At 39.1% G+C, this 25,333-nt stretch overlaps 3 protein-coding genes across 6 annotated transcripts in view; 1 reads left to right on the top strand and 2 right to left on the bottom strand.

The window, feature by feature from the left end:
• The window catches only part of LOC129422537 (uncharacterized), a 681,876-nt gene that overhangs the window by 29,422 nt on the left and 627,121 nt on the right, over positions 1 to 25,333 (bottom strand). The window lies entirely within an intron of this gene.
• LOC129422851 (uncharacterized) overlaps positions 1 to 25,333 on the top strand; it is a 469,570-nt gene that overhangs the window by 396,326 nt on the left and 47,911 nt on the right. Inside the window, exon 2 of one of the 3 annotated variants that reach the window (XM_073856535.1) lies at positions 1,961 to 4,997. The exons of the other annotated variants lie outside the window; for them this stretch is intronic. Within the exon in view, the coding sequence (XP_073712636.1) occupies positions 1,961 to 3,816 (1,856 nt within the window). The 3' untranslated portion in view covers positions 3,817 to 4,997. Of the gene's footprint in view, positions 1 to 1,960; positions 4,998 to 25,333 lie in introns of those variants that run through there. 3 annotated transcript variants of the gene reach the window in all.
• Positions 18,692 to 22,341, bottom strand: LOC141350790 (uncharacterized). The gene has a single exon (XM_073856616.1). It carries the CDS (start codon positions 22,132 to 22,134, stop codon positions 21,361 to 21,363), a length of 774 nt encoding a protein of 257 aa, XP_073712717.1. The 5' UTR covers positions 22,135 to 22,341; the 3' UTR covers positions 18,692 to 21,360.

The following is a 25,333-nucleotide window of genomic DNA, read 5'->3' as shown; positions in this document are numbered from 1 at the left end:
AGTCCTCACTTCAATCCCAGCCATTGCCACCTTTGAATCACTTGAGTCTCTCTATGCCAACACTTCCCTAGCTTGTGTTACCTTGAACTCCTCTTCCAAGGACTTGAACGACAGTTGCAATTTGTTGTGGTATCCGTAGAGTGCGATTCTACTTAGACTTTTTGGAAGCCCCAGCCATCTTCTGAGGTGCCCCAGCCATCTTCTGAGGTGGCTGCTGACTTTCGTCTCTAAGGTTTCCATAGTCGAGATTGGTACTTCATAGACGAGTAGTGGCCTTCTGTGTCTGGCAAAATGATTCAAAAAATGAATCAAAATGAATCACTCCAGAGCCAAGGCAGATGTCCAGATATGGGTAAGGGAGCTATAAAAAATGTTGGTGGACAGAAAGAGCTTTTGAAATCCAGAGAATGATCTGCCTCCTTTCAGACTTAATGCTAGAGGGATTCATTTGCAACACTTGGAGGTTCCGGGCACTGTGGGGTGTATTCGGCTCGGCTCCCCCTGCATCTCACCAGGTTGTACACCTGTGTGTTGTGTTGGTCCTGTCCCCACCAGACACTTCATACTCCCTTGTTGGATCTTTAGGCCTCGCTCGTTCTTACAGATTTTGCAACATGTACACTGCTTGCTCATAGTCATTTGTCTGTGGCCTTGTTCTAATACCATTGTATCCGTCCAGTTGGGGTGCTCATCCTCCACCCTCTCGGACACCCCTGGGGGTATTTTTCCTTTAGGTTCATCATAGCTTATTGTGGGAGTCTCCCTCACAGAAGACACAGATTTTGTTGCCAGACTGTTCTGCCCCGATTGTCATCTCTCTGAGCTGTCACCGACTCTCCGGTAGTAACCCCGCTTTTTGTGGTTGTCAAACGTTCTTTCCTGGTCGTCACTGATGGAATCAGGTTAAAGTTGTGCAAATACATCATCTGATGCAACTGGACACATGGCTGATCAGACCCCAACTTGTGTCCAGCTGGCAAATTTAGATACATTGACCCCATGGATCCCCTTTCTTGAGCCATAGACATCTTGAGGATTTCTCCGCTGCTTCAGTGGTGTTGCGGATGGCTTTTCTCCATTCTTACTACAACAGACTGAAGGCTCTTTACAGGTATCGGGCTACAAAGCCCATGCATCCTACCTCTATTGTCTCTCCATCCGGCTCATTGACACTCAATTGCTTGTCCCTCATACTTGGTGAGCTTCCTCTTAAAGGCATCTTCCAGTCTGTCTTCACAAGGGACTATAAGCTCCAGCAGATCCACTTGTTTGGTGGAATTTGACAAGAGAACAATATCTGGTCTTGAGGTGGTAGGACATTTTGACATTATTTTGTGTGCAGGATTCAAGAAATTATCTGTGCATGTTATGGAAGAAGTCAAGTACATGCAGGTGGTGTGGCCTCAACGGCCCTTCAGTAAGCAATGTGCTATGTGACTGAAGAATGTGCAGAGTATAAATTAATCTAAAATTCCATTAAATCTTGTTGTTTTAAAACAGTTATGCTGTAAGAGTTTTTAAGTACATTGAAGTTCCTGTTATAGGCATCTCTGCAAAAAATCTTATTCCCAGTATATTCCCATTAATTCTCATATATCATTGTCATTTCCCATGGTAAGTTTCCAGCCTTGAAAATTTCTGGAATTTTGCAACACTTCACAGATAATGCTATTTTAACTAAAAAACATTGAGGTGCATAAACTCATATTAATTGGGCCTATGATTAGTTAGTTAAAAAAAGAAATACAAACTAACTCAAACAAAACATGTTACAAAATGATAGAATCCAATATTTGGTCATATTGGAAACACTACAAGTGTTATAGGGTTTTGAACACAGCACAAGAGTTAAACTACACGAGCAGAAATTGACAACAAAAATAACATGGATACATGACAATCTAAAATGTTTTTGTTACTCTGATTTATCAATATGAACTATTTACTGTCTTCATTTTAGATTTGATGGAAGTGAAAGAGGAGAGTGAAGCTGAAGTGGACGAGAAACATCAGATTGTAAAAATAAACCATAATGTTTCACAGAAAGAAACTCTGAAGACAGAAGACATAAAGTGTGAAAATAGTTTCAGTGAAGATGAACGCCCTGCAGATCACAAGAGGACTCACAGTGAAGAGAAACCTTTCACATGTCAACAGTGTGGAAAGAGTTTCAGAAGAAAAGGTCACCTTAACGTACATGTGAGGATTCACACTGGAGAGAAACCTTTCACATGTCAACAGTGTGGAAAGAGTTTCAGAACACAAGGTAACCTTAAAGCACACATGAGGATTCACACTGGAGAGAAACCTTTCACATGTCAACAGTGTGGAAAGAGTTTGACAACAAAAGTTACCCTTAAAGCACACATGAGGATTCACACCGGAGAGAAACCTTTCACATGTCAACAGTGTGGAAAGAGTTTGACAACAAAAGTTACCCTTAAAGCACACATGAGGATTCACACTGGAGAGAAACCTTTCACGTGTCATCACTGTGGAAAGAGTTTCAGAAGAAAAGCTCACCTTAACGCACACATGAGTATTCACACTGGAGAAAAAACACATGCATGCCATCATTGTAAAAAGAGTTGTACAACTGCAAGTGGTCTTAAGAAACATTTGAGAATTCACACTGGAGAGAAACCTTACACTTGTCAACAGTGTGGAAAGAGTTTTAGAACAAAAACTAACCTCAACGTACACACAAGGATTCACACTGGAGAGAAACCATTCACATGCCATCAGTGTGAAAAGAGATTTGCAACTGCAGGTAACCTTCAGAAACATTCGAAAATTCACACTGGAGTGAAACCTTTCACGTGTCAACAGTGTGGAAAGAGTTTCACCTTTCAATCAGGCCTTACAAAGCACAGGAAAATTCACAAGGTGGAAAAGCCACACGCCTGCCATCACTGTGACAAGAGTTTTCTATATACAGGTCAACTTAAGATACACATGAGACTTCACACCGGAGAGAAACCTTACACTTGTCATCAGTGTGGAAAGAGTTTCAGAACAAATCCTGACATTAAAGAACACATGAGGGTTCACAATGGAGACAAACCACATCCGTGCCATCACTGTGAAAAGAGTTTTATAACTGCAGGTAAACTTAAGATACACATAAGAATTCACACTGGAGAGAAACCTTACACTTGTCATCTGTGTGGGAAAAGTTTCAGAGTTAAAAGTAACCTTAAGATACATGCAAGAATTCACACTGGAGAAAAACCGTTCACTTGCCAGGAGTGTGAAAAATGTTTCAGAAGTAAGAGTTGCCTTATAGCACACATGAAAATTCACACAGGAGAGAAACCTAACGCATGTATTCAGTGTGGAAAGTGTTTCAGTTTGGAGTTTCACCTTAAGAGACACATGATGATTCACAGTGAAAAGAAACCTCACGCATGTCTTCAGTGTAAAAAGAGTTTCATAGATAAACGTGGACTTGAGGCTCACATGAGAAGTCACACTGGAGAGAAACCTTACATATGCTCTCAGTGTGAAAAGAGTTTTACAAGTGAAGGCACTCTTAGATCACACATGACAGTTCACACAAAAGAAAAAACGTTCACATGTCAACAGTGTGGAAAGAGTTTTAAAATGAATCGTGACCTTAGAAGACACGTGATAATTCACACAGAAGAGAAACCATACGTGTGTCATCAGTGTGGGAAGAGTTTCGGGACAAAACCAAATCTTAAAGCACATTTGAGCACTCACACTGAAGAGAAACCGTTCACATGCCATGAGTGTAAAAAGAGTTTCAAAACAAAAGCTACCTTTAATAAACACATGAGAATCCACACTCAATAGAAACCATTCATGTGTCAACAGTGTGGATATGACAACAAAGTTTAGAAATCAGCTGAGGTCTTATTTATAAAACTGTCTGGAGGATCTTTACTAAAAGTCTACATGCGCAGAAAAGCCAAAAATGCCGTACGGCAAAATAGATCCAGGACGTTTCTCAATATGCATTCTTGTCTGTACTTGTGTTCTTGTGGACTTGTGAAACGTCATTAGTTGCGGCCCAAGTACTGTTCCAATTCCAAGTTTACATCAAGTTAAGTTCACATAACATCTCAGGATGTGTTCTTGATCTGCTCATTTTATCGAGGATGCATCAGAAGGTGACTTATGTGGACTTAACGACAGCCAAGTTTCCCAGAATGCATTTTGCATCAATGGCAGTGAAGTTTAAAACCTGCACAATATTTAAAATATTACTCTTTCTGTGTCATAAAATGTAGCCGTTTAGTCGAGAATATAGATGAATAAACTTCAAATCTGTGGTCAGTTAGTAAAGATAGGACCTGATGTTAAAATATTCCTGATGATTTCAGATATGTGAGTTCCAGGTGATCAGCGGGCCGTCAGTGCCGTGTACACCACCAAGGGCAGATTCATCTCTGCAAGCCCCTCTGAAATTTGCTGCTGTTGCAGTGCAGCTGCTCTGCCCTTCAGTGTCTGATCCTTAAACATGAAATATTCCCTTTGGATATACACTATATTAAAGACATGAATGCACAGGTTTGCTGTGGAGGAACTTGACTGACATGCACAGTCCTGAACGTCCTGACCATTGTGGCAGAGACTACGATAAAAGCCTTCTTATCCAACATCAGTTTCTGACCTTATAAATGTGCTTTTAGAAGAATGGTCAAAAATTCCCATAAACACTCCTAAACCTTGTAGAAAGTCTTCCAAGAAGAGTTGAAGCTGTTATAGCTGCAAATGGTGGACAAAACTCCATTTTAAACCATTTGTATTAAGAATATAAAGGCTGGTGTTTTTTCTTGATGAGCAAAATGACCTAAGTAAATAAGTCTAGTTTCAAGACAAATAATATACAATTTAAGTGAAATTGTCCTTAAAACAAGCAAAATTATCTGCCAATGGGGTGAGAAAAAAAATTGTGAAATAAGTTTTCTTAAACACTTAATTCAAGTAAAAATGTCTCACCCCATTGGCAGTTATTTTTGCTTGTTTTAAGCACAAATTGTATATTTTTTGTATAAAAACTAGTATTATTTTCTTAGGTAATTTTGCTCATCAAGAAAATACATCTTGATTTAAGAATTTTTAGATATTTCTACTGAAAACAAGACAAAAATACTAAGTAAGAAAGTCATTTTTTGCAGTGTAGTATACAGGACGATGATTTGGATGACGTTACTAATTTAGAGAGCTCTTCTATTGTAGTAGGTTTAAATGATTCAAGATGTTCGTATAATCTAGTGGTAAATGTACTATTGGGTATAGTGGTGGCTGCTTGTGTAGTTTCTATGTTTTCCCTAATAAACATAATTTTGTTAGTAAAGAAGTTCATGAAGTCGTTACTATTGTGTCAGAGTTTATTAATGGTTTCTGTTTGTTCTTTGTTTCTAGTCAGTTTCGCAACTGTACTAAAGAGGAAGCGAGGGTTGTTATGATTTTCTTTAATAAGCGTACTGAGATAGGTTGATCTGGCAGTTTTAATAGCCTGTCTGTAGTGTTTAACACTTTCTTTCCATGCTGAACGCCATACCTCTAACTTTGTGCTTTGGTAGTTTCTTTCCATTTTTCTAGCTACTTTTTTAAGGGCTGCGGTGTGATGGTCATACCATGGAGCTGGCGTTTTTTCTTTGATTCTCTTTTTTCGAATGGGAGCAATGGCATCCAATGTGCTAGTGCAAATGTTGTTCAGGTTATCTATTATAATATCCAGATCTTCACGGTTATCTGCTACATGTTTAATTTGGGACAGGTCTGGAAGAGTGCTAATAAAGCTATCTTTAGTGGTGGAGATTATTGTTCTGGCTAATCTGTAGCATGTTGTAGACTGAGCGGTCCTATCTAGAAGTATTGTGTATGACACAAGGCAATGGTCTGAAACGGCATCGCTCTGGGGTGATATTTCGATGTCATTAATATTGAGTCTAATGTGTGCTTATGAGTATGCGTGGGCCCTGACACGTTTTTTTTAATACCGAGAGAATTTAGAACATCCATAAACGCACGTCCTAATGCATCTTTTGGGTTATCCACATGGATATTAAAATCACCAACGATAAGAGCTTTATCTACAGTGACTGTGAGCTCAGATAGGAAGTCTGCTATTTCTTTAAGAAAATCTGTGTGGTGGCCCGGAGGCCTGTATATGGTAGCTAAAATGAACGAAAGCTGTTTGTTGTTACGATCAGTTATTTCCACATTTAACAGTATTATTTCAAACTAATTAAATTTTAGTCCGGATTTATGGTTTACTTTAAATATTTTGTTGTATACTGTAGCTACACCACCCCCTCTCCCTTTTAGACGAAGAACATAGTAATAGTTTATAGTAAAAGTCTTGTGGGGTGGATTCGTTTAAACTGATGTAATCGTTTGCTTTAAGCCAGGTCTCTGTTAAACAGAGTGCATCTAAGTTTTGGTCAGTAATTATTTTATTGATAATAGGTTCTTTATTGGTAAGCGATCTAATGTTAAGAAGGCTGAATTTTAACATTTGAGTTTCATCTGTTAATTTATTGTGTTCTAATTTTATGTTAATAAGATTTGTACGAGACGAGGTAAACGGTGCTCTGTATTTATTTGTTCGAGGAACAGACACAGTCGAGATGTGTTGGTACTCTGGTAAAAAAGGCTCTATGTGCTGGGATATATGTGATCTCGACATGTCAAGGCAGCTAACAGACTGATGGGTAAGCCGATCTGTCTGTTTCCTGACCTAGGCCCTGGATAGTCAGACAATATCAAAAGTAAGACTATTGGTCAGATTTCTAGAGAGTATAGCACTTCCTTCCAGAGACGGATGGAGGCCATCTCTCTTTAGCAGGTCAGGTCTTCCCCTGAAATGCTTCCAATTGTCTATAAACTCTACGTTATGCTGAGGGCACCACTTTGACATCCAGCCATGAAGGGACACTAATCTACTGTAAGTTTCATCCCCCTGGTAGGCGGGGAGGGGACCAGAGCAAATTACATCGTCTGCCATTGTTTTTGCAATTTCACACACCTCTTTAATAGTATCTTTGGTGATCTCCGACTGGCGGAGTCTGGTGTCATTCGTGCCGGCGTGAATAACAATCTCAGAAAACCTACGTTTAGCATTAGCCAGCACTTTAAGTTAGGATCTAATGTCAGACGCTCTGGCTCCCGGTATACAATCGACTATGGTGGCTGGTGCCTCAATGTTAACGTTCCTGAGTATAGAATCTCCAATAACCAGGGCACCTTTAACAGATGTCTCAGCCGGTGTATTGCTGAGTGGAGAAAATCTGTTTGATATTAAAACAGGAACGTGATTTGGATGCCGAAAGTGACTATGCAGCCTGACAGTCACCCAGTTAGTCAGCCGCCTTGAATCTAAAGTCGGAACCGAGCCATGTGTATTACCTGAAACAGTGTTTGTAACGTTAACATCAGCGGCCTTACTGTCCTGAACTAGCGTTCGGATGCGCGCTTCTAGTTCTGCAACCTTCTCCGTCAGCCTTACTACTTCAATACACTTAGCACATGTAAACCCCTCTATGCTGACGGAAGACGCTAAACTGTGCGCTGACTCTGTGAAGGCCGGGCATCAGCTCCTCCACAGCTTCCCGATCTGGTGTGGACAGATCAGAAAAGCATACATCGGATGTTACTAGTGATAAAATCGTATCGCTTAGTATGCAGCCACAATTTTGGCGCCCTCACACAAAAAAATACATTCCCATTTTGGATTTTAAAAAGTACAAATATGGCACACTCATGCACATTCTGGTTTCCATGTTTTTCAGGGACATTCCATAGACGTAATGGTTTTTATACTGTACAAACCGTATATTCTATTTCCTTCCCCAAACCCTAAAAATCACAGAAAACTTTCTGCTACTTCACATTTTCAAGAAACATCAATCTGTTTGATTTATAAGCTTGTTTACTCATGGGGACCTCAAAATGTCAGCACAAGGTCACAAAAATACTGGTATTACTATCTTTGTGGGGACATTTGGTCAAACTGTGAAAACGTAGCCTATTTAGGTAAACACATGTGCAGTGATATGCACATTTTAATGTAATACACAAACAGAAAATTAAACTGTTCTTTATTTAAGCAAACACGGCAGGTTTCTTTTAAATTATGCTTAGCTTTTTGGCTAGAAAGATGGTTCCTCTTCTCATTAAAAACGTGATAAGCTGCACTGTCTTTGCTGGTGTTTGGGGCAGATAAATACCTGCATGCAATCTGTGCAAGTAGTGGTGCGCGTAGTAGTAGGGTTACGTGAATGTCACATGAGTGGCACATCTGACAGATCATCTAAGCCATATGATGTGAGACGGCTGTGTCTCATTGCACACCAAAAACTCCGAACAAAAACCACAGACGTAACATTACGATGGGTTCCAGTGTCAAGAGATACACTCACCTAAAAGATTATTAGGAACCCCTGTTCAATTTCTCATTAATGCTATTATCTAATAAACCAATCACATGGCAGTTAGGGGTGTGGTCCTAGTCAAGCCAATCTCCTGAACGCCAAACTGAACGTCAGAATGGAAAAGAAAGGTGATTTAAGCAATTTTGAGCATGGCATGGTTGTTGGTGCCAGACGGGCCGGTCTGAGTACTGCTCAGTTACTGGAATTTTCACGCACAAACATTTCTAGGGTTTACAAAGAATGGTGTGAAAAAGGGAAAACATCCAGTATGCGGCAGTCCTGCGTTGTTGATGCTAGAGGTCAGAGGTGAATGGGCTGACTGATTCAAGCTGATAGAAGACCAACTTTGACTGAAATAACCACTCGTTACAACCGAGGTATGCAGCAAAGCATTTGTAAAGCCACAAAACGCAATACCTTGAGGCGGATGGGCTACAACAGCAGAAGACCCCACCGGGTACCACTCATCTCCACTACAAATAGGAAAAAGAGGTTACAGTTTGCACAAGCTTACCAAAATTGTACAGTTGAAGACTGGAAAAATGTTGCCTGGTCTGATGAATCTTGATTTCTGTTGAGACATTCAGATGGTAGAGTCAGAATATGGCGTAAACAGAATGAGGACATGGATCCATAATGCCTTGCTACCACTGTGCAGGCTGGTGGTGTAATGGTGTGGGGGATGTTTTCTTGGCACACTTTAGGCCCCTTAGTGCCAACTGAGCATCATTTAAATGCCACGGCCTACCTGAGCATTGTTTCTGACCATGTCCATCCCTTTATGTACCTCTGATGGCTACTTCCAGCAGGATAATGCACCATGTCACAAAGCTCGAATCATTTCAAATTGGCTTCTTGAACATGACAATGAGTTCAACCCAATACAGCATTTTTGGGATGTGGTGGAAAGGGAGCTTTGTGCCCTGGATGTGCATTAGTGATGCGGGTAACACGCGGGTCGGGTTGGGGCGGGTAAAGAAATTGTAACTTTAATGCGGGGCGGGTCATTAAAAACAAAATTAAAAAACAGATATGTTGCGTCTAATTCCCTGTAGCATATATATTAAATATATATTTTTATATTTCATTATGTTCTTTGATTAGGTTAAATTACTTAGGGCTACGTGGCAACATAACTTCCGCAGCGTAACTTGTGCAACGTAACTTGATATCCCCAAACCTTTGGCTTCACGTCAGGGAAGCGCCAAGTAGCTCCCGCTGCCAGCCACAACAACAAAACAAACGGAGAAATAAAAGATGAAAGACGATCTGCGGGAGAAATTAAGGTAGGGAATTTGTTAATAGATAATACAAATGCTGCTTTGTAAATGTTGAAAATGTTTATCATTATCCTATCTCTATATTAATATGACATGCTGGTTTCTATGGTTCATTCGCGTATGCTGTTGCCAGTTTACGGGGCGATGTAATCTAATGGCCCTGGTTTCCAAGCACTTTTAAGCTGAAATAAAGCCTTTTTTATTTACATTACAAATGCTTAGTATCTCTATTTCAATGGTCGCAGGTGCGGGTTGTAAAAAAAGATACAGTGTTGCGGGGCGTGCCAAATATTTCATAAAAGCGGGACCTGTGGGTTGGAAAAACGTAGACCCGCGCATCACTAATGTGCATCCCACAAATCTCCATCAACTGCAAGATGCAATCCTATCAATATGGGCCAACATTTCTAAAGAATGCTTTCAGCACCTTGTTGAATCAATGCCAAATAGAATTGTAAGGGGAAAAATACAAATATATATATCCATCTGTTTGGCCCAACGGCGGTAACCAAACATCATGGCAGAAGGATTGTCGCGCGTTTGGTCTTTTCCGGCGCTTATCAATGACGTTTTAACGTTACGCAACTTAGGCAGCTTCATCTGACTCCAAGAAGATAAAGACATTGTAATATGAATCAAAATGTATGTAATAGTGGAATTTGGATAAACGTTTGATCATTCAATTTAACTCATCATTATATTGACTCGTTCAAGTGGATCTCGATTGTCGCTTAGAATCCTTGCATCAGCTGCTGCAGGTTCACGATCACAAACTCGATCATACAACTAGTCAAGAGTTAAGAAGTTCGTCAGACCTTATAATTAAAGGCAGTCGATCCGTCGATGCTTAACTCTGTAGTTAAAATTAAGTGGTTTGTCAGACCAAAATAATATAACGAAAAAGGCAGACGATGCACCAAACTTTGCTCTATTGATAATAAGTAAGTGGTTCGTCAGACCAAAAAGTAATATAACGAAAAGGCAGACGATGCACCAAACTTTACTCTATTGATAAAGAGTAAGTGGTTCGTCAGACCAAAATAGTAAAAGGCAGACGTTACGCCAAACTTACCCTATTAAGAGTAAGTGGTTCGTCAGACCAAATAACTAAAAACAAAAATGGCAGACAATACGCCTACTTAATCCTGATCGTAGATTTGCAGTAAGGATACATCAATTTACTTGTAGTCAATAATTCAGAGTAAGGCGGAATAAATGCAAACGTAACAATTTATTAACCATGGAGGAAAAACATAATTCAAAAGCCAATTAAAAATACCCAATTCAAATAAAAAACAATAAAACGAAAAACCATTGCATACCTGGTAAGGAGATGAAGATCTGGTTACAGATTCCTCAAAATAAAATAAAAAGAAACATGATGCTGTATCAAAGATACAAAGATACAGCATCATGGGGGTGCATTTCTAGATATAGAAAGTCCCCTCTGAATCTTCTACACATCTCTTTAAATAACCTGAGAATAAAGCATATAGGAATTTGGTACTGATTGGTTGTTGTAAAACTAAGGGCTGTCCTTAATTTGTATACAGTGGGTTTATGCTTAGAATGGGAGGCGTCTATCAACATTGAATGAAGTTTCACATATACTTTAACATTGAATTCTGTTGTTATATGAGTGAGACCATTGTAACCACTTGCAATGAGATATTTCAATGAAAAACAAATAAGATCAGTTTTAGATTCTTTGTGCATGTAGAACGTGGCATTTCATACAGAGAGAACGAGAATACAAATGTATGATGCCCTAAGGTGTGATCTTTAAAAACCAAATGTGCTTTCGGTAGGAAGTCCACTGTGAATCGTGGAGAGTTGGTTTCCCGGGCTCACATGGCGAACTCATGCTGTGTCCTTTATTCAGGAAATTGTCTTACAGAATTAAGGCAGTTCTGAAGGTGAAAGGGGGTCAAACACAGTATTAGTATGATGTTTCTTTTATATGTTACATATATATATCTGATACCGGATTTGTTTATTTGTTTATTTATTTGGGTCCCCATTAGCTTTCACAATGTGGTTGCTAGTCTTCCTGGGGCCCAAAAAGTGCTAAAACATATGTACAATTAAAATACACCAAGTGTAACACACATAGGTTTAACCAGTGATGCCGGTAACGCGTTACTTAGTAACGCGTTACTCTAATTTGACCACTTTTTTTAGTAACGAGTAATCTAACGCGTTAATATTTCCAAACCAGTAATCAGATTAAAGTTACTTATCCAATTCACTGTGCGTTACTATTTTTGAAATTTTCCTTAGTTAAATGTATATTTTCTTGTATATTTCTTCTTGCGTCTCGGGAAGTGAAGTCAGGTGTGCGACAAGTCACGTTTTCAGCACGAGGACAATTCAGGTCACGTGTAAGCGACACAAACGTAAACAACGTACAATAGAGAGAGAAGAGAGATGCAGCTACAAAAACACTACGTCATATTAAAAAAAAAAACATTTGGAGTCGCGGCACGGCACAGACAGTCAAACTAAGAGCAAGTCCCACCCGGTGGTGCAAAGCAGTGAGCAGGAGGTCATCCACTACCCAAACAACAAAAGCTGGACTTCAGTGCAAAACCAGTAAGTGTGGGAGAGTTGAAGAACGAAAGTAACAAAGCGATTTTCTCCGAGCCCTGATAACATCTGCGTCTCATTATGACAGCATATTAGCACATAACCTCTGAAAGAGTTGACAAATATCGCGTTATTTACTCACCGATTTCCACGTGTAGATCCGGAACTGTGTTTTCAACCATCATAAGTAAATTCCAAAAGCGGTCTTTTTTTCTTACAACGCGTTGTGTTTCTCGTGTGTTACAATACTGATAAATCTACAAGGTATTTACTATATAACATCCTGAAGACTTCTCAGTTTTTCAAAATAAAAGTAAGTCGAGTACTTACTTTATTTTGTGAGTAGATCCTGTCGGGTCAAAAGGAACACTTGTTAGTTTTGTCCCGCTGCTAATACTGTGTATAATATGTTAAAAAAAAATTTATATTATTCTAATTTGATTTAATTTTATTTTCATAGTGTTCAAACTATTGAATTTTTTTTTGTCTCAGCAATTTAAGTTTGTACTGTTGGTTGCTTTTGAAACATTTGATAAAACTGAAATTTAAAATAAAAATTTAATTTAATTATTTTTTACAAAGATAAATGACAAAATAAGTTTGCAGTTACACATTAAAGAGGTCATAATCATATATATTTAATAAAAACAAGTGTAACACAAAAATCTATTGTGTAACAATTCACTACTCTTGTTTAAAGTGAAATTATACAGAAGTCGTTTTACATTTGTTCAAAATTCCAGCTGGTTTTGATAGACCACACTTGTGAGTTATTGACCACAGCAAAAATATATCTCTGTCTAAAACATTAGCTTTTAAAATTATTTTTTTTCTGAAAATGGCCCCTGCTCTTCCCTATTTATGTTAAGTGAAGTCAAGAAAGACTCATATATATATATATATTAGTTTTTTAAAACACAACAGTTCAACTTAAAATGTCAGGAGATACATTGTTGACGTTACTGTTAAAAATGCACTTCCAATAAAGTGAGTGTTGGCAAAACCGGTTGTCATTTTTAATGTTGAGGCAGTGGGGGTGTTGGCAGCTACTGGAATGTAACTAACAAAGTAACTTGTAATCTAACTTAGTTACTTTTAAAATCAAGTAATCTGTAAAGTAACTTAGTTACTTTTTAAAGGAGTAATCAGTAATCAGTAATCAGATTACTTTTTCAAAGTAACTGTGGCATCGCTGGGTTTAACATACATATAACATAACCACATGTATACTTTTGTCCACATATACACATTGACACACATACAGCATTTAAAAATATTATTACCTATAACAGTCACAAATTAGCTGGTATATCAGACTATTAATTGTAATCTGTTTTAAAGTTTTCTTAAAATGACATATGTTGGATATATGCATTCTTAAGTCCAATTTATTCCAAGCAGATGCCGATCTAACTGATACTGTTCTTATCATCAGGGCCGGTTTTTGCTATGGGCAATGTGGGCGAATGCCCAGGGCGCAATCTATGTGAGGGCGCACGAGCGCCCTAAAAAATTATATATATATAAAACGCTCATTTCCATGTCAAGTTAGTGCTGAGAAACACAGTTGTGTGCGTGTCAGAAGAGGCACGGGTGAGGTGGGCGGGGAATCAACTTGCGACTGCAAGTCCCTCGCTCGCCTTAAGGGGGCGAGCGAGGGATTGACTGATCCCAGGCCAGAGGCCACACAACACAAACTGCTGCGTCTGCTTCCAAGTAAATTGTATTTTTCATTCCTAAAATTAACATAGACCCACATACCTACAAACATGTAATTAATTGGGTTATGTGAAAAAATTCTGTAGACTCATCTACGTGACTCACGTCACGTGACTCCGTTTGATTGACGGGTAAAACGGACGTTGTTGTTGGCAAAATGTAATGCAAAGTTAATGATGTCGAGTCTTCATCTTCATCATCATGGATCAAATTAAAAGACAAAAGTAGCCATCTCAGTTGCCCGGTTCAGGAAAAGAAGATGAGGAGAAACGGGCAAAAGATAAAGGTATGCCGATTTCTGTGAGTGACAGTAGGAAATAGGCTATTTATATTAGCCTCGCACTCTTGCTATTAGCCACAGAATACGACTGTATTTGGTTTTAGTTTTGCTAAACTAGCAACTATTAGAATTGAGGCATCATGTCATGCAACTAAATTCACTCTATAGGCAACACAGTCTAGTTTGTGTGTGCAACACAAAAAGTGCAAATTCACACAGACCTCCTGACTGTGTCATTTTTTATTGCTTTACGCTATATGTGTCAACTTAAATAACTTCTAATATACATTGACATGGCATTTTGTAAGCTACAGTGATATAGCTTTTTAAATAATTTGTAGTGTATGCTTAGTTTATAGGATGTTAACAAATACTATAAAATGTGTATTATGGTCATTTTAATTGGGTAACTGATGCATGTGTGAAATAAGTGTATCTAACTTACATAATTGTTTCTTAATTGTAAATTCAGGGGCACTTCTGAAATATTTTAGAGCTAGAGCACCCACTGGCCAAAATGAGGAGTCAGATACACAGCAGCAACGGTGTGTGTGCGCGCCTGCGTGTGCAAGAGTGGGTGTTTATACTGTATTACATGTTTTTCTCTGTTCTTGCTACCTTTATGTATTTAACATTATATATAACAAAATAATACATGTTGGTGGCGGGGTTTGGGGGTAATTCTTTTTTTTCTGGGGGCGGCCAAGGGATGGTTTGCCCAGGGCGTAAATCTAGCCAGGACCGCCACTGCTTATCATACAATTGGACCTTGCAGATGGAACCACTAACACACCTGAGCTCACCTGACGTGTTACATGTCCATGACAAAACCCACTAAAAACCAATTTATCTACAAAAGATTTTGGATTATTTTTAAATAGAGCATTATGCATATAACATAGAAGACCTAAGTTGGTCCTTCACCTTTAGCCAACCCAAACAGATATGCATTTTATCCACACTAGTGCGAAAAGAGCAACCAAGGGCTACCCTTGCAACTCTGTTTTGAACGATTTGTAATTTTTTCAGATGTCCCTGTCCAGCATTGGACCAAATTACTGGGCAGTACTCCAGATGTGACAGAACTAAAGACTGTTTTACATGTTCAACATCACATGAAGCAGATTAATGAATGATCCTGCAGTAACAGACAGTTGAGGCGATAAAACATGCAAACTTTGTGCTGAACAGGCAAATATGATCAAATCACAAGATATGATTGCGATTAGAAATAGCAACAAACGTGTGAAAAGCTGAATTGAATTAAATATATACATATATATCATCATCATCACAGATTAACACCAAGTCAGTTTACCTTCTTTAATATTAATCAACCCTGTAAGGAAGCATAAGTGATTCTAAACATTTTTACTTGTTTTGGTGCAAATACAATTGAAAACAGGTACGTTGGAGAAGCAACAGCAAGGATGGTCTGGGAAGGACCATTCTCAGAGGTATTACAGACCTCTTTGTGCTATGAAGTATCGGGATGAAATCTTTAGATTTATTGTCAGATCTTATGCTGGTGCAGCGCATAAGTGCAGTGCTCGCCCTGTGTATGATAATGCCCAACCTCATGTGGCTATAGTCTGTAGGCAGTTTCTGGACCATGAAGGCATTGATGCCATTGACTGGCCGTCACATTCCCCACACCCTAATTCAATAAAAAAACTTTTGGGATCTCATTGTCTCCAATCCATCAAGTAGCACCACAGACAGGAGCTCACTTATGCTGTGATCAGGGTCTGGATGGAGATACCCAAGGACACCATGTGTGCCATCTAATCTGGAGTATGCCCAGACATTACTGGGAGTTCATACGGGCCATGCAGATTACTGCCTAACATTATAAGTTTTTGTAGTTCCTGTCCTGAATGTGTTAATGATTTTGCCTTCTCAAAATACCATATAAATAATTTATTAGAACATGTTAAAATTGTGATCAGTGTTTGCACTTCATCAGTTAATTTGCATTTTAAAGGACACACCCAAAACGGCACATTTTTGCACACATTTTTTGAAACGTGGTTTGAAACGTGCACTTTATAAGCTAATTATTTAACGAAAAACCCAAGTGTATGTGAATTCCATCATGACGTTGTGTTTGGTGGCTTCCCTGTTTGGTACCATAGGAATGAATGGGGCTAGGCTAAATGCTAACACATTCACGATGCGCTGTATAGTGCACGCATTGAAAAAATATAGATATGTATTAATTCGTCTAAGTTGAGGTAGTAACATAGTTTAATATGGAAAAAAGGTAGACTATTCCTTTAATGAACTGGATATTTAAATGAAGAAAATAGAAGTAAACATAAAATCAATCAATCAATATGTTTCCAAACATGCACGCCTCAACCAGGGTACAAAGGCTCAAACCACCATGGCGCTGTCCAAAATGCCGCACTTCATGTAGACTTGTGGTCTTGTAGCCTTAAATTGCGCATGCTCGCGTAGTTTAAGAGTCTGAAGGGTGTCCCATCTGACATTTTTACACTCCGAAGTGTGCTCATCAGCGCCCCCTTTGAAACCGTGATGCGCACTGCAGCAGGCTTTGCGCACTCTATCAACACAGAAGTCCTTGCGAAAGAGAAATCAAACCAATCAGACAACGGAAGGGAGGAGTTCACACTGATGAGCAACTTCTCTTCCTATTTCCGGCGTGACGCTCGAGTCTGTCCCAAAACACAACTCGCGTCAAGGGTCCCTAGGGTCTGCGCTACATGATGTCATCAAAATGTCGACTCTAAGGAGGTCCACAAGTCCGGAGTGTGCCATTTGGGACAGGCCCCATGAGGTGAGCTGCTCCAAAGGAGATAGAGACTTCCTACATGACTTCTTTGTTACCTTATATACAGTTCACCTGGACAGATCGCCACCTACTGCTCAGGTAAGTGATTACATAGCTGCATTGAGAGTGCTCCTTGGTACATAAGTAAAAGGGAACTGTTACATAAATTAAATCTGAGGGTCCAGGGTTTAGGTCCCCGTTCGGGGGCCAAATTATGTAACTTATGAGCCAAGTCTATTAAAGAGTTAACCAGTATATACAAACCGACAATCACAACACCAACAATCCCACTGTACAATAAAGCAATCTGTCCCCCAAATGTACTGTCTTTAGTTTGCCTTATCTTATAAACTTCTTCTTTGCATAGTCTTGGTAAAGCAATCAAACATCCATAGTCGTCAAATGTAGAAAAACAGTACCTGAATGTCCTAATGTTCATGACAAACATTCCACCATAAAGAGTTTTGATGTCAAACTTTAAAGTCCAACGTTGTGGATGTTTAGAGAATGATGTAAACCAACTCCACACTTCTCAGATGTTTAAGCTGGTATTAAATCCACCATGCTTAGAACACAAACCCTCTGCAAAAAAAAACATCATTTACATAAATAAACCATAACCATGTCCATGTGTTACAAACACTTAAAATTTACATATTACACACCATGGTCAGCTACTTACGATTGAGTCTAGAACTATTAAGTTCCTCATCCAGGGTACAAAGGCCCAAACCACCATGAGGTAAGCTGCTCTAAAGGAGATAGAGGCTGTTTCTCAATGTCAAGGATACTTCCTTGGCAGGACTAGTCCTTACAAGTCACTTCCTTCAGAGGCTAGACGAGGCTCCTCTTTAGAATTTGGAGAACACGTAAATGGAACAGGCTAGCACAGTGTTTCCCAATGCTGGTCCTCGAGGCCCCCCTTCCACAAAGTTTAAGATGTCTCCTTATTTAACACACCTGTTTCAACTTATCAGCCTCCTTTCAAAATGGTAAACATGTCTCCCTAACAAGCTGATGAGTTAAATCAGGTGTCTTAAATAAGGAGACATTTAAAACTTTCTGGGAGGGGGGCCTAGAGGACCAGGATTGGGAAACACTGGGCTAGCAAGTGCACGTCATTGCGTCATTACTTCAGTAAAAAGGTGTGCTTTCGGCGCTGGGCGGATAGGATTGTGGGTGATTCGAGAGCGCGAAGGATACACATATTAGGGGAACGGTACATGTATTAGTTTCAAACCGAATTTTGTCAGGTTGACGGTCTAGTGAGTGAGTGAGTGAGTGAGTTAAGTAGCAGCGACAGCGAGTATGGCAAGTGGTGATGAGGATCCGCCGGCCTGTTTAAGATCGCAAGTTTGGAAAACGTTGGTTTTCCAGCAATTAACAGTAGTACAGGCGAGAGAGTGGTGGAAAAGACGAGGACTGGGTGTCGGCGTTGTTCAGCAGTTGTTGGGTATGTGAGTGGAAATACATCTAATCAGGGCTCTCAAGTCTCACGCATTCACCATGAGACACATGCATTTCAGTAAGCTCACACGCCACACTTTGTATTTTGCATGCTAAGAAGTAGGAGATACATTGTCCTGCTATATACAATTAATAGACGAAGTGCAGGCATATGCAGGGCACTTCTGTCGAGTTCAGCTGCATTCAGTTTTTTAAGTGTGCTCAACTTTACGCAGCGTCATCATCGTCAGAGTAGCGTGAGAAATCTTGCGGAGGAGGCTGATTTCAAATCGCTCTTGCGTTACTCTGACGTCATCCACTTGTCGTTTCTTGCAGCACCTCATGAAGTCGTACACACCTATTAATGCATCCTACAAGCCTACATTTTTTTTGTTCTTTAGTATGAAATAAATGTGTTAAAATGTAAATTAAAAATGTATTTAGGTAACTTGTAATACATTTGAAACCCATCTTTGTATGAAAGATGAGTACAAGTTTATACATTTTTGTTATTCGAGATAGAATGTTAAATGCATTTCAGTTCATATTCATGACATCTCACAATAAGACCGATAAAGGACATCTATATTTTAAAGATTATCTTAAGTACTAAAAAAATTTTCCTGCTGCATTTTTGTTTTGCTTTCCCCCCATTGTACCGAAATTGAACCGAACTGTGACATCTGAACCGAGGAACGAACCGAATCATGACTTCTGTGTACCGTTCCACCCCTAACACATATGCATCCTTTCCGGTATTTTGGTTTTTTTTGAACGAAGGACTCAGTCCTTTGTTGCAATTCCGAGGATCCTCGACATTGGAACAGTCCTTCGACAGATGTCGATGACGTAGCATCCTGGAAATTCTGGCTTCCGAGGATCCTTCCTTGACATTGAGGCTGTTTTTCAATTCCAAGAATGCAAAGAGTGAACTTGTGTTCTTGTGAAGACTGGTCTTGCCAAGCGACCTTGGAAGAATGAACTCAGAAGGTCGTGAGAACACAGAACGCACTTTTGAGAATTGAGATGTATGCGATCTTCCTGTTGGTCACCTGACCTCCCCAGATTTCAGCGTGCAAGTCTGCACTCGATGCATCCTTGATATCAAGAACACATCCGGGTATTTTCATGCGTCGTCTGTACTTGTGTTCTTGAGAATTAGAATTGAGCTTCGACTGTTAATGATGACGTAGAGCGAGGACACAAGGATGCAAGATTGCTGAAGAACGCATATTGGGAAACAGCCACAGACTTCCTGCTTGACGACTTCTTTGTTACCTTAAATAGGATTCACCTGGACAGATCGCCCCCTACTGCTCAGTTCAGTGATTACATAGCTGCATTGAGAGTACTCCTTGGTAGATAAGTAACAGGGAACTGTTACAAAGTGCTTTCATGAAAACCATGCATGAGATTTTTCTCATTTACAGCAAATGAGGGTCATATTTAATTTGACAGATATGGACCGATTTTCATTTTAATAACTTGCGACACATGGTATATACAAGATATACATGTTCTTAGATTTCATTTCACTAGATACATTTCTCCAAACTAATATCATGTGATGTACATTGACCTTGGATAAAAACAAATTGAACAACATTTTCAGAAAGCAGCTGAAATCGAGTTCTACCAATTAGTTAAGCATAACTCGCATGCTGTCGCAACCTTTACAGTAGCAGCATGTAGGATAAATGTACATTTTCCATATTAGCTTACCTTCTGTTCGTGTAGCTACCTGCTGCATAGCGTGTGCTGCAAAGGAAACTCCGCCTAGCCCTACAGCTCCGCCAATAGATCAAAAATATTTAAATAATTGTTTGTATTATTATTGTTAGTGGCAGTTGTATATAGATGCACATTGTTATTTATTATAATAATAATCATTATTATTTACTATTATTGGAGAGGGGCACATAACATTTTGAGACAAAAGGGGGCAAGAACCTAGAAATAAACATGTGAACGAAAACAATTCATTAAAACATGAAATGACTGAGAAGTGATGGCCAAATTTTTTTTGTGAAAATGTCTAACGCAACCTCTGGTGCGCGTCTGTGTGTGAATGATAACCATCATTAGTTCATTGCTGATAATAAACCCACATTATACTAGAATTTACAGATTCATAATACATTTATTTCATGCTTTAGTTTACTTGAAAGTTCTGACTTTGTCCTTCGTAGTTCGAACTTGCAAGTTCAGACTTAGAAGAACGAACTCCAGAGGACGGTAGGACGCAAGTCCGGTTATATTGCAAATGAACAGCAGCATACTTGAGGTCGTCATTCAATCTATCCAATACGTGCAATACGCTGATTAATACATTTATTACAAAATGAAATACGGTATTAAACACAACCACTGATCAACTTGAACTCAAATATCCAAAATTGTCAGAGAAAACTGATCACAGATCTGAAGATTATTCATCTATATTCTTGACTAAACGGCTACATTTTATGACACAGAAAGAGTAATATTTTGAATATTGTGCAGGTATTAAGCTCCACTGCCGCGAAATGCATTCTGAGAAATTTGGCTGTTGTAAGTCCACACAAGTCACCTTCTGATGCATCCTCGATAAAATGAGCAGATCAAGAACACATCCTGAGATGTTATGTGAACTTGACTTGATGTGAACTTGGAATTGGAACAGTACTTGGGCCGCAACTAATGACGTTTCACACGAACACAAGAACAGACAAGAACGCAGATTGAGAATCGGCCTCCATCTTTTTTGCCGTACACCATTTTTGGCTTTTGTGTGCAGTTTATTAATAAGACCTCAGCTGATTTCTAAACTTTGTTGCCATATCCACACTGTTGACACATTAATGAATTTTATCAAGTGTGGATTCTCATGTGTTTGTTAAGGTTAGCTTTCGTTTTGAAACTCTTTTCACAATCACGGCATGTGTAAGGTCTCTCTCCAGTGTGAATTCTTGCATGTATCTTAAGGTTACTTTCAGTAGAGAAACTCTTTCCACAGTGATGACAAGTGTAAGGTTTCTCTCCAGTGTGAGACCTCATGTGTTGCTTAAGTTCACCTGCAGTTATAAAACTTTTTTCACAGTGATGGCACCCGTGTGGTTTCTCTCCAGTGTGAATTCTTAGGTGTTCATTAAGGTTACAATTCTTTACAAAACTCTTTCCACAGTGATGACACACATATGGTTTATACCCAGTGTGAATTCTCACGTGTACATTAAGGTCAGCTCTTATTCTAAAACTCTTTCCACACTGTTGACATGTGAACGGTTTTTCTGCGGTGTGAATTGTCATGTGTCTCTTAAGACTGATTTCACTTGTGAAACCCTTTTCACACTGAAGACATATGTAAGGTTTCTCTCCAGTGTGACTTCTCATGTGTGTTATAAGGTTACATTTATTTTTGAAACATTTTTTACACTCATGGCATGTGAACGGTTTCTCTTTAGTGTGAGTGATCAAATGTACATTATGGTTTGTTTTTGTCCCGAAACTCTTTCCACACTGTTGACACACGTATGGTTTCTCTCCAGTGTGAATTCTTAGGTGTACATTAAGGTCACATTTTTTTATGAAACTCCTTCCACACAGATGACACGTGAATGGTTTCTCTCCTGTGTGAATCATCATGTGTATCTTAAGTTTACTTGTATCTGGAAAGCTTTTCCCCACTGTGAGTTTTCCTGTGCCGGTTAAGGCTCGATTGAGAGGTGAAACCCTTTCCACACTGATGGCATGGGTGTCTTTTATTTTCGCTGTGAATCCTCATGTGTGCTTTAAGGTTATCTTTTCTTCTGAAACTCTTTCCACACTGTTGACATGTGAAAGGTTTCTCCTCACTGTGAACCCTCACATGTATGTTAAGGTGATCTTTTCTTCTGAAACTCTTTCCACACTGTTGACATGTTAAAGGTTTCTCCTCACTGTGAGTCCTCTTGTGATCTTCAGGGCGTTCATCTTCACTGAAACTATTTTCACACTTTATGTCTTCTGTCTTCAGAGTTTCTTTCGGTGAAACATTATGGTTTATTTTTACAATCTGATGTTTTTCATCCACTTCAGCTTGACTCTCCTCTTTCACTTCCATCATATCTAAAATGGAGACAGTAAATAGTTCATATTGATAAACCAGAGTAATAAAAAACATTTTAGATTGACGTTCGAAGTGTTGTCAAACAAACGGAGCGTAGCCAACTCCTCCCCTACCTCTCCCTTCCGTGATTTCTGAACGAGTCATGAACGCACCCAACCCCCACTCGCTCATAATGTTGAGTCATAGCTGCAGCAAATTTGACTGCTTAATGCTATTGTGTATTATGTTGTGCTATCTGTCGTTTTTCTGTGCTTTTACTGCTTCTATTAATGTAAAGCTGCTTTGAAACAATTAAGTATTGTGAAAAGCGCTATATAAATAAAATTGAATTAAACTTGAATTGAATGACAACAGCTTGTTTCATGTGCCTTGCCAATGGGTGCTTTGCATTTAAAGGAGCATTTCACCTATAGAAACATTAATCTTTATTGAAAGTTCGTCATATTTGTAGTCAAAATGTAACATACATTTAGAATTTGGTGCCTATTTGACCGAGAAAAAGGGTGTTTGTAGTCTCACCCCTCAACAAAGATATTGGACTTCCTTCTTTCAATGATGCAAAATGATGATTTTTAAATCATTGAAAGAAGAAAGTGCAACACTGAAATCTGTAGTTCTCCTGTCTCAGCGGCAACTGAGGAAATGATGCATGACCATTCAAAATGGCCGATTTTTGATGAATTTGAAACCATCGGCAATAGCGTGAGAAAGGCCAATACCGATGCGCAACACCCTCAATTGGTCCCCCTCTCCCTCGCTCCGCCTTGTCTTTACTCTGAGTTTTTAGCAGGGAAAATAAGTATTTGACACATCAGCATTTTAACAATTGGATTTTTAAGTGGGCTATTGACACAAAATTTCCACCAGATACAGCCATCATTGAATTCATACAAAGAAATCAGAACATTTAAGTATACAAGTTGAGTCATAATAAATAAAGTTAAATGACACAGGGAATAAGTATTGAACACATGAAGAGAACAAGGTGCAAAATGGCATAGAAAGCCAGATGATCACATGAAATCTGTCAGTATTGAGAGAGAAACCCTGCCCCCTATCAGTACTAATTGATATCAGCTGCTTTAGTCTTAATTGATGGCCTTTAAATGCTTCTCATTACCCAGGAGGCATACAGGAAAGATATTCTGGATAAAAAGAGGGGGCACAAACACCAGGCCAAGGAAACAATGAAGTGGTTTCAAAGAAAGAAAATCAAGTTGATTGAATGACCCAGTCAATCACCTGACGTAAATCCCATAGAAAATGGAGAAAACTGAAGACCAACGTTCATAAAAGAGGCCCAAGGAACCTTTAAGATTTATAGACCATTTGTGTGGAAGAATGGGGCAGAATCACTCCTGAGCAATGCAGACGACTGGTCTCTCCAAACAAGAGGCGTCTAGAAGCTGTGATCACCAACAAAGGCTTTTCTACAAAGTATTAAATAAAGTGTGTTCAGTACTTGTTCCCTGTGTCATTTCACTTTATTTGTTGTGACTCGGCTTGTGTACTTAAATGTTCTGATTTCTTTGTAAGAATTCAATATTTGGCTTGATGGCTATATCTGGTGGAAATTTTGTGTCAATATCCCACTTAGAAATCCCCTCACTGATAAAAATGTTGATGTGTCAAATACTAATTTCCCTGCTGTATTAAAGCTTCTCACCTTGTAACAGCTTAGAAATCAATCAAAATGTATGCAATAATCAAGTTTATATTTTCACATGTTCTTTACATTATATAGGGTGATTTTATGTGCAAAACAGTAAACCACAAATAAATCTTTACATAGTTTAGTAGCATATTCTTCTCGGCAGAATTTATCATTATAATAATTATTTGCTTTATTTTGTATTACCATAGTCCCTAAACGTATTTAAATTCAGGGAATGGGATTTAAGTCAACCCCCCCCCCCATTTTGTGCCCCCCACTTCTCAAACCAAAGTTACACCCTTGGGTTTAAGTAAGAGTATTTTGGAAAAATGTCTGCAGTCTGGGCTTTTTCAAAATATCAGAAAAAGACCATAAAATCGCCAAAATTTTAAATGTGTTCCTATCTTTTTATGTTGGTCAGTTGAATGTTAAATAGATCCAATCCAGTTCAGTAAAAATATTTTGAGGCAGAAATAATTGGCCAACTGTATAGTATTCTATTGTATTATAAGTGTTTATAAGGCATCCCTTGTGGGTTGTTTGTCGTGTTGCGGTAGATGTAGACGGCATACAGTTTATTCGAGATGGTATACTATGGACATTTGCGTACGTGCGCCTTCCGCATGACGTCATTTTCGTCATCAGGAGGGTTCGCTGTCGTCTGTGCACTGTTCAAAATTTTAGACCGTGCTGACAGTGCACATACAGTATGCATACAACAGCGCTGTGTCAACATGACCATCCATGCGTAGCCGCAGTGAATATACTTTGAAAGCTGCGCTGACGCGTGCCCGCGCGAGGCAGACGTAGAAAAGAAATATACCCAGCCCTAGGTGGTTAAATAAGTTGCTCGTTAGCTCATTTTGTCGGTTTTTGTCAGAATGTTTTTTTTTTGCACATCTTACAGACAACATTGTTCTGTTGCTAGTGAGACGCAAAAAAAGAACTACCACACAGGCGAGCTAACATTTCCTTCCACAGCACTTTTTTACATGTTTTTGTGCTTTTCCTGTCACATGGCGATGGTGCAACCGAACCCCAGAGCAACACTTGTTAATGGCTGTTTGCTTGTTACTCACGAC

This window comes from Misgurnus anguillicaudatus, chromosome 19 (genome assembly GCF_027580225.2).
Source record: "Misgurnus anguillicaudatus chromosome 19, ASM2758022v2, whole genome shotgun sequence".
Taxonomy (NCBI): domain Eukaryota; kingdom Metazoa; phylum Chordata; class Actinopteri; order Cypriniformes; family Cobitidae; genus Misgurnus; species Misgurnus anguillicaudatus.
The sequence above is the reverse complement of the archived record's forward strand: the minus strand, read 5'-3'. Positions and strand labels throughout refer to the sequence as shown.

What these genes read in the sequence shown, in the direction of transcription:
- LOC141350790 (XM_073856616.1), bottom strand. Translation starts at nt 22,134, where the DNA reads ATGATGATTCACACAGGAGAGAAACCATTCACGTGTCATCTGTGTGGA.